The sequence below is a fragment of the Vanessa cardui genome, chromosome 8 (genome assembly GCF_905220365.1).
Source record: "Vanessa cardui chromosome 8, ilVanCard2.1, whole genome shotgun sequence".
Taxonomy (NCBI): Eukaryota; Metazoa; Arthropoda; class Insecta; order Lepidoptera; family Nymphalidae; genus Vanessa; species Vanessa cardui.
The window spans coordinates 9,931,886-9,950,467 of NC_061130.1; the positions used below are offsets into that span (position 1 = coordinate 9,931,886).

Sequence of the window (18,582 nt, forward strand, 5' to 3'; positions counted from 1 at the left end):
TGTAAGACTCCTTTGATTGTTTAGTCGAGATATCGTTTAAATGTTTGTTTGTATATCCTATGTAATGTTCCTAGAAAAGTGATAATTAGTTCTATCTAGATTATACTAGTCGGTAAACAGATTGGCCTGCGATAGAACACGATTGCGGCTTCAAAGCTGCAGTGTAATTCTGTAAGAAATCACTATTTCGATACGTGTATCGTATAAGTGTTACAATTATTATATATAAATATGTAAATATGATATAATATGATAAAAAAGCCGAGATGGCCCAGTGGTTAGAACACGTGCATCTTAACCGATGATTGCGGGTTCAAACCCAGGCAAGCACCGCTGTTTCATGTGCTTAATTTGTCTTTATAATTCATCTCGTGCTTTGCGGTGAAGGAAAACATCGTGAGGAAACCTGCATGTGACAAATTTCATAGAAATTCTGCCACATGTGTATTCCACCAACCCGCATTGGAACAGCGTGGTGGAATATGTTCCAAGCCCTCTCCTCAAAAAGGGAGAGGAGGCCTTTAGCCCAGCAGTGGGAAATTTACAGGCTGTTACTTTACTTTTTTTTTTACTTTTATGTAAATATGAGACAACATCACATACATTACTCTGATCCCAATGTAAGTAGCTGAAGCACTTGTGTTATGGAAATCAGAAGTAACGACGGTACCACAAACACCCAGACCCAAGACGACATAGAAAACTAATGGTAATCTACATCGACTCGGCCAGGAATCGAACCTGGGACCTCAGAGTGGCGTACCCATGAAAACCGGTGTACACACCACTCGACCATGGAGGTCGTCAAAATTATATAATATTGTCAGTCAATCTGACATTCCGCTCTCTGGATCTGCATTCAGCTTCGAGTTTTCTCTTAAAGTATTCTTTAAGAAGAAACTCTATACCTTCATATAGGTATACTGAACAAGTATCACTGATCCGCACCCTTAATTTGTATTTACAATAGTATTAAATATATTCTCGTATTAAGCGGATAAGAGAAACACGTACTGTTTAAATTTACCTTATTTATAGTTGGGGGATTGAACATTAATATGCAAACGTACAAACTATTTATGTCTGTTGAATAAATAATAAAATTGCGCAACAAAGTACAATATGGTATCTAACATAATCACAATGTTAATGTAATTCGTAAACATTTCGACCACTGAATCAAACCCAAATAAAACCGAGTCAAATATTCGGAATATTAATATTATATATATATATATATATATATATATATATATATATATATATATATATATATACTAGAAAAGTTATTATGATTAATAATCATTTTTATTACTCTTATAAAATACAGATATTCCTAATAAAATTCATTTCAGTAAATCACACCATATACGAATACCTAGATATAAGAATTTCCATTTCACTCTCTTAAACTTAAACAGAACAACTATATCTATAGATGACTGAATTATTGTAGTCTCATTGTAGGGGAAAACTTTACGTTAAGTTACTCATACAACCAAATATTATTTTACTTGTATTAAATATATTAATAACTAGCTATACCCGCCCGCTTCGCTGGAAGTCGCAGAAAAATAAATTTTTAGTTTTTCCTTTTGTAATTAATTACTGATCATCAACAATGTACAAATAATAAAGAAACATATAAAAAGAAAAAAAACATGCGAGATCTAATCAAATTCTTTAAAAAAAAAATAATATTCGTCATCTATTTCATCTTCTTCAATGATGTTCTCGATAGGCTGCAAATTGGTCATAACACCCATAAACTTATACGATGTTATATAGGTACGATCAAATTTTTGATTAAATTTCTATAGTCTGTAAAATTTTGCATCAAACCAACACGTCCTCTTTTATCGGGTTCAATCGAATATCGATGTCATTATACCTACAACCTTGTCAATACTTACGAACGTACGTCAAAGCATCCTGAGCATATTCATGCATATGTCTTGAACTTCCACTGTACGAAGATCTTTGTCTAATATCAGCAGCTACTTTTTGCAGCCAGAGTTTTGATTGGTTGTATCGAATGTAGTAATGTAGTAATGTAGTAATCATTCGTTCTCGACCATAGCGTACATGTCAACAATGAATATCATGAAACGTGAGAATATTTTGATACAGTCCGAGATGTTATCCATCTTCTGCTCGCATAAACATAATTGGATAATCGTAATAATTGTCATACGATTGATGTGTTTCAGCGACACCTTGAGTGTTTTTGTGTCGCTTGGTGATATCAATACCTCTTTTTGTAATTTCTGTACCGACATCTACAGCTGTGACTTCAGGAGCTACGGCAGCATTAAAACGCCTTTCATGCTCTGTATTCAATGGCGTTCTATCTGCATTGATAGTGTCTTTGAATCATTTGTTGTTTCACATTCTAGAGCACCTAGTTTAAAACTGTTAAAATCTTTAACTATACATTTATTTTAGTCCTAATTTTAGCGATGATTTCTCGATTAGTTGTGGTACTGAACATGTATCGAAGAATCAATTTTTCTACGTTGTCCACGGAATAAATGTCCAGAAACTGGAGATTTTATTTAGATACTGAAATAATTGAACCAATCATATGAGACACTTTAAACGTAGACTGGAAATTATTGTATTGTACAATATTTGTTGCTCTAAATGATGTCATTTTAAAGCAACAATTGTAATTTCTAATATGCTTAAGGAAAATGTTCAGACTCCTCAGTAGTTCCCGTAACGTACATAAGAAGAGGTTCTGGTGGTTCAACCAGTTATGGTAAATACATTTTGCCAGTGGAGTAGCACTATACCAGCAGTCTATTTTAAACATCATAGCGTGACAATATGGGCATACTATATTAATTGAACCAATTATCACATCGGGATTTATTGAGATTGGTTCTTGACTTAGTCTATTTTAATCGTTGATCATCCAGTCGTTGGGCTCGCTCGTCAGGTTTTTCAGTATCTCTTGAGGAAGATGCTCGTTCGAAGATCTGGAACTTGATCATTACGTTGACTAACTGTTTTGGCAACTCTCAAAGTAGAAATTCGGATTCTATTTGTTTCTAAACGTATTTCTTTTTGGTATGTTGTTTCCGTAGCTCTTTTGGATGACGCTGCGCATATATTGTTGATGTTCCAATCTTTTGTTTCTTCAATGGCATGGTGGTTTCTATTTATATAAATTATTTGATTCAATGATGATCAATGATTTTCATTTTTTATTTCATGTTTTATACTTTTCGGTTGATCGGCATAGAAATGCATCGTGATGCTCGTAAGGGCCACCTGTTGGTTATTTTAATGATACGGATGAATTAATCACTTTCGAAAAAATACTTGTAGGTACTCATTTTTATATTTATATTTATATCGCAGCGCTACCTGGTGGCGAGTTACATCAATGGGGATTGCATCATCTCTTTATTCATTTAATCTTAATGATCGATCAAATAGTTTCTGAGTTTATCGATGACACACATACAAACACATCCACTTTTGTATATAGATAGCATATCATTTGCGAAAGCACATTTTTTTCCTGTACATCAATTTTTATAAAGATGCACGGTGCATCTGTTCTCGAGTTATAGCAGAACATACAGACAAACAAAAATGTCAAAAGTGGTAAAAATTATATCAGTCAATCATAAAAAGAATACTTATGACGAATTATGACAAAAATAAGTCTACAGACAGACTCTAGAGATTTATATAGTAGTATAGATTTAGTTTTATTTTATTTTATTTATTTATTCACGTGCGATAGCTTTATCATTATTTCATGTATAACTATGGTGTTTCTGTACCGATTTCTATGCTTCTTTTTTATGAAATAGTTAATACTGTTAACTTTTTTAATTTGGGATGATTGAGAGTGTAATATATATTGTTATTTCAGTAGTTCGGGATGGCCAAAATAATATTATCGTTTTACAATGATGCTTCAATGTCTCTATCTTTTGCTAGAATGCCCCACGCTATAGTCCAATTGTTTTATAATGACAGCTCAATAATATTTAAAATAAGAAATAGTGTTACATGCCAGTACTAAATGCATATCCATATAAAATAATATTAATTAAAGTTTTACAAATTATTGATCAATTAATTACAATAATAATTGTATATAATAAAGTAAATTCAATAGCTCCTGCTTTATTAATAATATGCAATAATAATGTGATATAAATTATGATATATAATCAAATGTCATAAAACCGTATTGAAGGCTAAGGTTACTCTCGTAACATTATAAACGCAGGAATAGACAGATGTAATCAGAAAGCTTCGAACTACTAAGCGGGAGTGACACGTGTTATTGTGAGTCAATCATAAAAGATAGACAAAGGCTGTCAAGGGATATTTATTATATAATTTTAAGGAGAACATTCCCGTAATACACAATTTCTATGTAGCTTTAACCATTAAGGTTGTACACGCGACGGAAGCTTAAAATATGGAGTAACTTCGCCCGTTTTTCCGACATTTCCCATCATTGCTCTGCTCCTATTGACTGTAGCGTGATGAAAAGTATACTATAACCAGCTCAGGAGTATGAAAAATAATTGTACCAAGTTTCGTTAAAATCCGTCGAGTACTTTTTGTTTCTATAACGGTTATACGGACAGACAGACAGACAGACAAAAATTTTACTCATTGCATTTTTGCCATCAGTATCGACCCCTGATCACCCCCTGATAGTTATTTTGGAAAAATATTTCATGTACAGAATTGACCTCCCTACAGATTTATTATAAGTATAGACAAAAATTACCTATATCGCGGAGCTATACATTACTGCTATGCCAAAATAGTTAATCGACATTGACATTGAAATATTCTTATTTTTCAAATAATAGGTATAGTTAAATGAAATAAAATTTACTAAAGTCAGTTTTATCTATCTTACGCTATTTGTTTGGACGATAAGGAAATATTGAGTTGATAATAAAATGTAATTTAAACTTTATGACGTATTTAGTGAATGAGGTAATTGTAGGTAGTTTTTTTTCTGAGTAGATAAAGAGTAATTGCAAGAAAGGCAATATGTGTTACTGAAATCATAATATTTATGAGCGTCGGTTTTCTTGACACAGGTATTAGTTAACAACAACAACAACAGCAGCCTGTAAATTCCCACTGCTGGTCTAAAGGCCTCCTCTCCCTTTAAGGAGAAGGTTCGGAACATATTCCACCACGCTGTTCCAAAGCGGGTTGGTGGAATACACATGTCGCAGAATTTTTATGAAATTTGTCACATGCAGGTTTCCTCACGATGTTATCCTTCACCGCCGAGCGCGAGATGAATTATAAAGACAAATAAAGCACATGAATCAGCGGTGCTTGCCTGGGTTTGAACCCGCTATCATCGGTTAAGATTCACGCGTTCTAACCACTGGGCCATCTCTGCTCAAATTAGTTAATAAGAATAAACTCGGAACTCACCTCCACCACTCTGAAATGTCAGAAATTTATATGGACCTTTATCTTGACTGTTTACATGAAGAATACACGCTTTAAAATTACGTATTAGATACCGTAAGTCGCTTTTCAACATTTCAAGTGTGAGATACGACATGAGCTATGACATAATACGAATTCTGTTCAGTAATCGATAGAGACGTGCTCGTTTTTTAATTACCTCATTGAATATTTTAATATTGCCATTATTATCGTACTTTTTTAGCACAGCCTATTTTTTATAGACTAATAAAAAATATATTTGTATATAAATACGGTATATATCATTTTGTGTAATTAATTTGAAAAAATAAATAAAACCGACTTCAAATGCGTGAACACAAATAAAATAATCGTTCAAATTGGTTTATAATCGGCGGAGATATTGCCTATAAAAAAGTTCATCACCAATTTTCCACCCTTGGGGGTTGTTTTTTTATTATTAAATTTAAATAAGACCACCCTTGAGGTATTACCTATACGCCAAAAAAAGATTTGTTCAAATCAGTTCATAATTGCCGGAGTTATCGCGTAACAAACATAGAAAAAAAACATACGGGTCGAATCGAGAACCTCCTCCTTTTTTTGAAGTCGGTTGAATTATATAACAATTGCAATGCCCTCGACTTCGTGCGCGTAAGTTATTACTGTAGCCTAAGTTACTTATTACAACAGTTTTGTGCCAGAGGAAGTCGCGTCAAAATCAGTCCTGCTGTCTAGTATAGAGATTAATCGGAACAAAAAGACAGAAATGGTAAAATAATATTTTTGTACATACACCGTGCAAACATATGCGTTTAGTAAAAAACGATTATTATAATATGACCAACAGAGACTCCCAATATTATTATGTGTAATATGACAGACTGCAGTCTAATTCTAGTAGTATAATTATTTTAATCATAGCAAGAGAAAGAGATGATCATTTGTATTTCAGGCCTTAAACACAGTTTCAGAAATTTTAGACTTTTATGTAATAGTTGCATTAAACGAGTGCACTTTACTATTAAATTATAAGTATTAATTTAGTATTGTTCATAATTAAGCTTGTATATTAATAGCGTCGTTCAGGCAAATCCGATAAATTAACAATAAGGTTATGCAAAAAAAAAGGTGACGTTAACAACAAAAAAAATATATGATAATACAATTTATGAGGATAATTAGTGTTAATTTGAGTATAATTTTTTGTGAAGTGGTCTTTATCTTTATAAATCAATTATAATAATTTTCCAATAAAGATCTTTCGTAGGTATGTATTGACTAATTACATAATTCATGCGTCACTTCATTTATTGTCGATGCTATACAAAATAACAAGAGAAATATCAATAACGCTTATAGGAATAGCTAGTACATTTATTTATTTATCTAATATTATATATATTTTTTTTAATATTATGAATAACATTCAAATGTTACAAGCCAGCTTAGCTGGGAGTTAAATAGAGAGGGCGAGGGATTAACGAAATTCTAAAAATTAATAGACTATAAGCATCCACAGACAAGTGATCAAACCGTTGCGTTCAGTAATTTTCACACAATTTACGCCCAAGAAAAATGAAATACAAAAATGTGTTAAGTCCCGTTTTAAATAAAGAGCGCTATTTCCGATAGAGTTTTTCATCTTGGGTAAAAACAAAAAAACATTTACACAAAAGATGTAAAATTACTGAAAGGATGAAGTATAGTACGACACAACTTGATGTCGCATCGGCAAAATTCGTAAAATCGATCACATCCGAATTGAGTACGCTCTCCCAAATAATCAGTATTTATTTCTAATGTGAATATGATCTTTGCATAAACGTAATAACGTGTAATATCATATGACCTAATATATTCGTCAATTTGACGCGTCGATTTACATGCACTTGTTTCTCTGACGCGTGAATCTATAGCGAAGAATAGCGTCGAATGGCGCGATAGGGAGCAATTTCTATTGGTTGTGTAAATCGGCAGTAATCGGTTTTAATTTCATTCCATTGCATTTTCAGATGCTACATCTAATTTGTGTCCTACTATACATTCCTACTGAATTGCTCTTGTGTTAACATTTAACTGTTTATACGTCGAAACTAATAAAATGGAACTTCAGTGCGTTTCTGTAAGAATTCACTTCCTATCTCACTGTTTGTGATTGTGATGTGATGTTTGACCGCACATTTTGATATGTCACACATCACATTTCTTGTTAAAGAATAGCCCTTCTTGCCTCAATTGTTTAATGTTGAAAAAGAGTAACTACTGAGTTTCTTCCCGGTTCTTTTCGGTAGAATCTACTTTCAGAACCGGTGGCAGATTCAGTTAATTGTAAAATGACGATTCCAAAGTGCTTGTAAAAGCCTACTTGAATAAAGTTTATTTTGATTTGTATTTTTTCTTAATGTAATGATATCATCAAAGTAGTATTTCGTGAATTTTCGAGTGATAATAAGCAAAAAAGGTATGTATATAATGCAATTTTACATGTCTCCATTACCTAATTAAAATTCTTTAATACTTCTATCCTTAAACACACACACTTGTAATATTACTTAAGTTTGTTGATTTTGCGAATTAAGATAAGCATCGTATTATTATGAAACATTGACACTGTGCCTTAGTTTTTTAAATTTGTAATATTAAGTTAAACAAAATCAATACCTCACTTTGTGTTTAATACTCCCACTTTGATTGTTATTTTTCATTACGCTAGCAATAAAATGACGTTCAAATTATCATATTTCAAATGGTTTTCAGACGATATATATAAATTGGTAAGTAAATAAATGTCATTTATTAGTTATTACGCATTTTGTGCATGTACAAAGTTTACCTACTTTCACTTCCTGCACTTCTTTTTTGTATATGTTTTTTGCCTGTTTTAAGAGAAATAATAAATGGCCTTAATTAAAATTATCCAGTTTTTGTCAGACAAATTCTATACTAAACATTCATGATAAATAAAACATTAAAAGGAATAACCTTCATAACAAATATTCTTTATTTACGCTTTTTTTCAGTGTCAAATGTTGTGCCCAAATGATGACTTTTTTATGACCAAATATTAAGCGATGCAATAAAAAATAAAAAAAATCTAGGGGTTTTTTCTTTTACTTTTAAGTTTTCTCAAAAAAACTTTTAATCCAATATGAGGAAAAAATAGACGGCTGGGTAACGGAATTGCCAATTATTTCGTAATCGTGTAAGTACCTATTTTCAATTACATAAAAATATTGTTTAAAATAGAAATAATCATAACGTATCTATTGTGATAACCGATATAAGGAGAGCATCTACAAATTAAGTATAAATGATATAAAATACTTTTCCTGGTACCGTTATCAATTGCAAATTATCTTTTCAATTATTACGAATCTATATATTATTTTTTTCGACAGCCACATAGTGCATTAGTATGAATCAATCTCATCGGTTTCTTTTCCATTATTTTTAAAGTTTCTTTTATAGAAGTCTGTTGGCGTGACAGTATATTTGCTTCTTCTCTTAACTTTTGGATTATCATGTTTATTGGAACTAAAGTTTTATAAACCGAGCTAAGTGTTTCTTGTAAAAAGTCTTCTTTTTCTGCAGTATTTTCAACCAATTTTTCATTTATTTTTTGTTCAGACTTATGCTCCATATGCGAAGTTGTAACTGCAACAAATTTTAATTTTTAAATAAAATATTGACATACACAATTTAAAATATATTTAAAAAAAAACTACCTTCATTCGAGGCTTTTTTTATTACCAATGCCAAATCAATATCCAAGTCAATCGGTATTCTAATTTCATCACCGTTTGGTCTGATCATAGATTTTATAATGCTAATCTTGTCCCCTACGCCTTTGTTTAAAGGAGTTGAAGTATCAACAGACTTAATTATTAACTTATCATTGTCAACAGAATACCGAAAACCGAAGTCTATTGCTATTGAGGAATACATAGTTGTAGCAAAATCTTCATCAAATGGTTTTTCTATATTATTTGTATCTGATTGTTTTAGGTAAACATTTTGCAAATGTTCTAAATTTGTTAAATTTACAGTTTTAGTGTAATCTTCATTATCACTATTTGCAACACGGAAATCAGGTCTGTTGTTATTACATTCATTTACGTCCACAATTTTCGACGAAGATTCAACTTTAATTTGGAGTGATTCATCATCAAGTGGTTTTAAATTTTTATGGATTATCGAGTTTTCACTTTTACAGCTTCCACCGATATCTTTATTTATATCGTTAATATTTCTGTTGGATTCCAATGCGTTCGTTACCGATTCAGACGAATAGAAATGTTTAAGATTTTCTATAGGACTATCTTTCTTATCTACATGAGTAGAACGAAAAATATTTTCAACTTGTTCATCTCTAATTAATATTAAGCTCATTTGTTTTCTGGTTGAATTCACTTCTGATGCTTGCCTAGGGGTTTCTGTAAAAGGTATAGATTCGATACGACTATCTGTTTCTGCATTATTTGATGTTAAAGGAATATCTTTACCTAGGTTTTTATCGACAAGTTCTTGGACGTAGCCCTTCTCTGGTTTTGAAGTAGATATTAAATTTTCCTTATTACAAGTTTCAATATCAATATTTTTGTCAGATGAAAATACAGTTTGGTAGGCATCGGGTAAATTATTATTCAAATTTTGATAAAATTCAACATTTTTATCACGATCAAAATAATTATCTGTAGTCTTGTTTGTCTCTAAATTATCTTCATCTATATCCTCACTCGTTATAAAAGTATTTTTTAATTCATTCACGCTAGGATCATCTATAGATAATTTTAGCGAGGTCTCTTGAGTTTTCTGTGAATATTGCGATTCTTTTGATTCAACGACATCTTTACTTACAATGCTGTTCGTATGTAAATTATCGTCATGTTTACTTTTTAAAAGTGTTGCTTTAATTTCAGCTGCATTAGTAATATCTTCAAGTTTTCTTTTGAAGGACTCTCGAGATTCTTGCACCGAATCCTTAAATTCTTTTGATTCAATAATTTGATAATTTACGTTATTATTTAATTCTACATTTTGCATTTCTTTACTGTCTGCAGTTTTTATTGTACTTGTGTCATTATTTTCTTCGAGTTCTTTCTTAAACGATTCTTTACAGTCGTAACTTGAATTATGTTGCTCAATGGCTTCTGTTTCTAGACCAGCAATATAATTTGTATTAGTATATAAATCTGTATTTTGAAATTCTTTGCTTTTGAACGATGGGTCTATTAATTTCCCCATATCCGCAATTTCTTTATGTTCTTTTACAAGCGTGTTTATGGATTCACTAAAAGAATACAAGAGGTCTTTTGTTTTATTTACTGGATTAGCTATAGTAATAGAGTTTGATTTTTGTATGGTTATATTTTTCAGAGATAATTTAACATCATCTATATCAACGGCTTCTTCATTTTTATTTTTGTTTGTCTCTTTGTAATTCTCTGCAAAATCATCTTGCTCTTTAGTCTCTTTTTTTTGAATATCAGTATTGATTATACTCTTATCATATGCATAATTTTGGATATTTGATACTTTGTTTTCCAATAGAAATTCCGCCGTATATTTTATATTCAATAGGTCTTGAGAGCGAGTATTTAAAACTGTATTCACATCAGTGTCTATATTATGCAAATTTTCCTTCGGACTTTTTATATTTTCAATCAATTCAACATATTTAGCATTTTCCTGTTCACCTTCAATCAAGCTTTTAGATTGTATTATAACAGTAAGCGATTCTGTAGAATGATTTACAGTATCGATATCAGTGTCTTTTATCATACAAACTTTTCCAGTCAAGTTTTCTCCTTTACTTTTGCTTTTTTCTTTTTTTGGTGGCATAAAGAATATTTCAGAAAATTCATTCATAGATATTCGTGCTTTATTTTCACTGGATAGTCTGCTTTTTAATTTCATATCACGACTTTCCTTATGCACTCGAAATTCATTGCTTGAAGAGGAGGTAGGATACGTTATAAGAGAATGTGCATCAGGTTCTCCGTTATCCTCTAGTTGTGGTTTCCCATTATTTTCACTTGTCTCTTTCATTTTTATTTTTACCCCACTATCGGTATATAAGCTTGTTATTTCCTGCCTTAGTTCCTTTTTGTCCTTAGTTTTGTACTTCAGACTTGTCGATGAATGCTCTAATGCTGGTTTGTAAGAATATTTATCTTCATTAAACGGTGGATCTAAGCAACCACCTATACAAAAGAGTAAATTAAATTAATTTATTAATATTAATATATTAGATATAATTGAATAATATTTACCCGGTTTGCATATTCCCATGAAGGCTTTTAGCTGCTTATCTATTCTTTCAGAGGAAGGAATGCGAGGGAAGTTTTTTTTCAATACATTTTTTTCAGAAATGTTATTAGTTTCTACAATGCTGCATGTACTCTTTATCATGGCTACGTCATTAGTGGCGCCTGGTAGATAGGAAGATTTATCATCATTCTCATTTTGTATTCTAAGACATCCCCCTATAAATAACATAATGCTCAATAGAAACAGAATCTAGTACATGCGGCACGACGACTAAATAAACTTATATTGCACTTACTAGGTTTAAAGAAGTGAAAAAAATTCTTATGAGACTTCTTTTGAATTTTTTTACTCGTATTAGGTTCTACGAATAGGTCAAAAGACATTATGGTCTGGTCACTGCTGACAAGTCGTACTTTTTTACTATTGTATGCAAATAACTTAGGAGCGGATACGATGCCATATTTTTCACCTTTTTCTTCTTTATTTCGTATTCTTATCTTAATATTTATCGGGTCATTTAAATTATAATTAGCACTATTGACTAATCGTGTGTTATCATATTGTGGTACGGCAATAACTTCAAATGGTAAATTTGGCGTGCTCTTCATTGGCTGATCAAAAACGCTTTCCTGAGTCATTCTTAAATGAATACAAATAATTTATGTAATATCAATAGCATAATTATAAAGTATCTGTAAAAGCCAAAACGTATGTTGTGATTAGGAAATATATATTGACGACAAATAACGAGTTAAAAATATGATTATAAGACTGTTACGATGATATTTTTTATTCGTTGTGACGAGACATTGTGTTTCTAGATACAACTTTACCTTTGTACCTTTTTCGTAATTATTTTATGTTACATGATAGTTGACATATTGTTTGTATTTTAATAAGAGTCAACAAGACAAAGCGGTTTATCTTTATTTCACCTTTATAAAACATTCATCACAAAATAAATCATCAAACTATCTCTTTAGCCAAACTAGAATAATGTAATCAGATTACACAATCATTACATAAATACAAAGCATATCTTTTTAACATAATAATAAAATATGGATACAATTTTAACTATTTTTTGAATAATATTAATTTATTCATTAAACACAACCGAATAAACAACACGATTTGACTTTAAATAATTATTCACGTCGCATCCCTTCATGTTGGCCTTTGAAACGTTATTATGAAAAGTCGATGTATTTTTCAATAATGTGTAATAATTTAAGGATACACATTTATTAATAATATCGTTTAATATCATTTTTAAGGGAAGAATTTCCCTTTCCATAATTTGAATGAATTTTGCGATACGAACTTCTGGCAATATCCTAACATTTGACATTAAAGATTTTCTGCTAAACGAATTTAAATAATTGACTTCATTAATATTATTTTTATTAATCTGATTTTGGTGATAGATTTTATAATTAATAATGTAATCGTCTAAATTATGTAATGGCATTTGATCATTAAAAAGACATGCTGTATTCTTAGAGAGGAAAGATTTAACTCCTTTCGTATTATACACTGGTGTCATTAATATTTTTTTCTTGGTTTCATTTTTTCGAGTTGCAGCATCACCGGTATCTGAAGAATCATGTTTTATTTTGTTTGTTGAAAATTGGTTGGCATTGCAACCCTTATCAACAGTTGTTTTAATTGGTTCGATTGGTTCAGATGATTTGAAATCATGACTAAGGACTGAAAAAAAAAGAATAAATAGTAGTAAAATAATATAAAAAAAAGTAATTTATTCGCAGAGCATTATTGTACCTTTATAGTTAATGTCTTGCTTTGATGTTTTTAGATTTCCATGAGTTAATAACGTTACGGCAGACTTTGCAACTTTTAACGATTTAAATGGGTTATTGCTGTTAGATAAATAGAAATTTATATCTTGTTTTTGAGTCAATTTAGGATTCAGAACCGTTTTAAACGTTGTCTTATTAGCATCCAAATAATCAAATGGTGTACTCAAGATTGAATATTCACTTGCAGGTCTCAAGTTTACATTTGTCAAAGATGTAGATGATATAATATCAACACAAGAATGATAAACTTTTATACGTTTTTTCGGATATTTTTGTTTCATTATTATTATTTTATAAACTATCGGTATCGTAAATTCGATTTTATCTTTTAAATTCGTCCATTGTAATTTTTCAATATTTTCAACACACGATGTTATGGGAACGATTTCTAAATTGTATCGGGATTTACAATTAACAATACTTTCTTTAAATGGTGTAAATTTTATATTAATATAAGCGGTGTCCATTTCTATACTAAACTGAAAAAAAAATACATATTTGTCTAACACTGAGGTCAACAAAAAAGCTTGTATAAAAAAAAAATAGACGAATTGATAACCTCCTCCTTTTTGAAGTCGGTTGAAAACGGATCTTACCTGTTTTATAAATTATTGGATTGAAATTATTAGTTATAAAATAAATACTTCTTCTATCATTATCACTATAATTTAGAAGTTATTGAATCTTTTATAAATCACAATTTAATAATTTAGTTAACTAATAATTTTGACAACTATTGCAGATTTAATCCAACATCTCTTGACACGAATGTATTGCGTCAAAATTTAACTTTAGGTTTTAAAAAAAAAACATAGAAAAACTTTTTTGTACGTTATGTAATGACAAATTTAAATTAATCGTGTAGATAAGGGATTAGTTGATTGGACGTTGTTTCTACTGCGAGATCCTGATAAAATAATAAAAAACAGGTAAATAACGCCGTACTTAAACTAATAAGTACTTATTTGTATGCTGCTTTGCTTTTTTGAAACAATTAACCGGTTATTTTGTGGCACCAAAAAAAATGTTAACTAGATTTTTAACTTTTTTTATCATCACCATCTTTGTTATCATGTGTATATCTTTTGTCTGTTTCTAAAAAATATTCAATTAGGAAATGTATTTTTTAACTTAAATATATTTTCCAAATGCTTCTATTTTCTTCCTCTAATTTTCTTTTCTCCCTGTAGTCCCTTAAGTGTAAGTCTTCATTTTCATTTGCTTTATCTACTTTTCTATACATTCGCAGACAGCTGCGGAAGTTGGTGCAATTTTATCAGATCTGTTGCGGGAATTTTGGAAGGTTTTTATAACTTTTAAGTACACAACATTTTCCGCTTTCTGCCATATCAACCTTGCCTTGACGGATTTGCTATACAAACAGTTTGTTCAGCTGTGTTTGCTTACGCTATAGTTATTCCTGTGCAGTCTGTCTTGCCGATTGGCGGCAGATTGACTGTCTTGGCCAAAACTGGCCAACAAAACTAAAAGAAAACTAAAATTCAAGTGAATATTCCCTTTTTATTTCCACAATTCTCACTACTATACATTACTTACATACATCACCATAATTTATTAAAACTTTATACAATATACGATATGCCAAAAATTATTATTGCTCCTCATTTAGGAATAGCAGGAGAGCGTTTTTGATATATAGTACTTTAAGGAAAAATTTTACAATTTTGCACTTATTTATAGACAAATAATAAAAAGTACGCCTAACACAGAACTGCTGGAATTACTAATATAATAAATTTTCAAATCACGCATGTACAAGCTTTTTAATATCTAATATCTAGACCTAGTTGTTAGTTGTAGTCTAGACATTGCATAATACTCTACGGTACGTAACTTAACGTAACGTAACAATATAGGTAACTTTTTCAAAGGTTTTATACAATACGCTACATTAAAAAAGGTTGTTTTCTTTGGAATTTGTTGGCATTTTTAATATTTTTTTATAATATAATTGTAGTCTATGATTAATGTTCAAAATTTTTTGTAAAATAGCTCGTGTAAGCAAATGAAAATTATCTGTAATATTGTCATATATGTATCGGAAACATGTACGTGTTTATTCTTGAAATACAGGGTCATAATATTTATATAATACAAAAGGCTGAAAAGTTATTTTATATTAAGGCGCACTCTTAATCTTAGAATTTAACAATTGGGAAAAAATATTTTCTCGTCAGATTAATTATAATTATTGAGATAAGTTATTAAAATTTATTTAGTTATATATAAGGTTGTTTATTTGGACGTTCTAATCTCACGATGAAGTGGTACATCGTATCAATAATTTTTTTCCTGTAGATAGTTCGATTATTGAAAAGGGCGAGACTACAAACATTATGTTACCACAATACACAATCAATTAGAACTTAATTACTAATTATTAACTGTTTAAAATGTGACAATATTAACAGATAATAACCATTTCTTACACAATATGTTTTATACATCATTTAGAAGCTATTTTGAACTTTATTAATAAATGCTAAGACAAACATTTACGCCTTATTATTATTAAAGTTTTTTATTATTTACAACTCCTCTAGATATATTGTGAACATTGTGAGACTCGTTATTGTATCACTAAGGAAGTATTTAAAACCTTACCTATATTTAAAATTATTTACATAAAATAATGAAATAGAAGGCAAACAAATGTTATTATTAATTTTAATAATATAAATATCCTTAAAAATAAATTACAAAGTAGAACTAAAATTACCTTAAATTATTTTAATTATCTATCGAATGAACTATGTCTATATATACACCTACTGTTATGTTTCTGACTAGAAAAACCTTTTTGGTCATTTAATTATAATAAACTACGACTAGATGCATGAGATCAATTTGAAAGCCAATTCCTTTTACTTAAACCTACAGTTACATAATATAATTAGAGGTTATTATTTTAAGTAACAAACAGTAAAAATGTAAAAAGTGATCATTGTGTTGTATATTAAACTTTATGTAAGATTTTTTATTGCTTGATTTATAAATAAATAACGCAGTACCGTCATTTGTTAAATGATTTGATAGAAAGATAGATTTGAGAGAAAATACTTTTGGACAAGGATCATGGTCCACTTGACTTATATGCGGTATAAATAAATCGTAGAAACGTATGTTGAATTATATTTTTTCTCTTCTATTGTTAAAAAACCTTTGTAAGTCATATAAAATAAATTGAATTTTAGTTTATAAGTCTGTATGATTCTATTTTAATTTTATTATTAAACCGTATGTTGTTAATACTGTGCCATATACTTTTAGAAAAAAAAGGTTTTTATATTTATATTTTATTCATTTTGTATTACAAATGTGTCGAAATAAAAAAAAGAAACACTTTGTATATTGGATATCGTTGTCATTATTGGAACATAAAAGATCAGTTTTATGAATTTCATATAATATTCGTATTATGAATATTTCAAATATTTTTAATAAAAAATAATATCCGATACGATTTGTTGTTTCCTGAGTCATAACCGAAACAATTCAAATATTAAACAAATTACTGAAAGTTAATTGTAAACCTACTTATATTAAGTGCTATTTATATCTTTACAAATGTACAAATAGTCTATAAATTAAATTAGCAATGTATTGCATACTTGTCCCACCTATCGTGCGCTATGCAACCTTACTCGTACGAACCTATGCCTACTCGAATTTGTAACTTCCATCGTGCTCTGTTTTGCTAAACGCAAATTACCTAATCCCTTACGTAATTCATTTACCTATATTATTTATTGAGTTATTTTGTACTATGACCAGAATATTTTTATAATTTACCGTACTTAATTTCTTTTCAATTAATGACAATTAATTTATAAGAAGTGTAATCAGTAAATTCTTAAGTCTGTGACTTGAACTAGTTACTATGTATTAATTAGTTAATGAAATTTATTTTATGGTGTCTGTAATACTTTACTGGTACTTTTTTAAAAATCGCGAATTTCGAAAGAGGACATAGAAAAAGAGGTTTTATATTTTTTATTGTACTTATTTAACATCTAAAGGGCGATAAAAAATCCTTAATTTACAAAGGCTTGTCTTAGAAAATTGTTCTGGCACGACGTTTAATTATTTTACTTTTTGTTTAGAGAAAGTGAATTACGTATGAGTTGCCTTACATCTAATCATCAAATTGTCAATTCGATGCTACAAATTAGAAACCAAACTGTGAGCAGTCAAGTAAGATAAAGTAAAAACCGTCAAAATATCGAGACTAATTTTTTATTTTTATTTTTAAATATAGTACTGGTAGTAATAAAAAAAAATTATAATGGGTAGAGTACCATTATCAAAGTCAGTTTATTTTTTATAAATTTTGTAAGTATTCATAATATTCATGTAATTAATGTAATTGTAAAAATACACATCTATTAAAAAGGAATTCAATTACAGACCATGTACTCACCTACCTTTTAAGAATAAATTAAAACATGTTCGTCACGATATTTCTCTATATATTATACGCTTATACCCAAAACCGTGATTATTCAAAATGAGTCAACGATGCAAAACGGATATGTATAGTAGTAAAAGGGTTTCTTGGACGGTGTAACGCTGGATCGATTGAATTGTGTCTGTATGAAACAAGAGGATCAATTCTACTAACATATAACGGCAATTATACGTTTGTATTTCTATTCCGATCTAGCTTTGAGTATTCCTTACAACAAATAACCTCAGTTTAATCGTAACTGAGTACTAATTCTTATTATTTCTATTGGATTCGATACTTTCCCGATAATTTTCCAATACAACTTTGACCCAACCGAGATTGGATCTTTGCGTTAATGGAATAAAAAAAAAAAACAACTGAATTGTAATTGACAAACTGTCAATTTGTTGGTATAATTTGGGCTCAACTCGTGTTCATAGATGGTTGTATATTTTCAACCGACTTCAAAAAGGAGGAGGTTATCAATTTGTCTGTATTTTTTTTTTAATAATACACTTCATTATTTCTGTCAATTATTTCTTAAGTGAAGTAGTTAAGCCGTTCGAATGTATCTCGTATTAATACTAT

General features: G+C 29.8%; 1 protein-coding gene across 1 annotated transcript; it reads right to left on the reverse strand.

Annotated features, from left to right (window-relative positions):
* Positions 1-8,473: 8,473 nt before the first annotated feature.
* LOC124531623 (MATH and LRR domain-containing protein PFE0570w-like) lies at positions 8,474-14,462 on the reverse strand. Its single transcript, XM_047106080.1, has 5 exons — positions 14,123-14,462; positions 12,002-12,345; positions 11,709-11,921; positions 9,162-11,639; positions 8,474-9,090 (listed from the first exon to the last, which is right to left on the reverse strand). The coding sequence occupies exons 2-5, from the start codon at positions 12,342-12,344 to the stop codon at positions 8,819-8,821; spliced, it is 3,306 nt and encodes a 1,101-aa protein (XP_046962036.1). The 5' UTR covers position 12,345; positions 14,123-14,462; the 3' UTR covers positions 8,474-8,818.
* Positions 14,463-18,582: the final 4,120 nt, after the last annotated feature.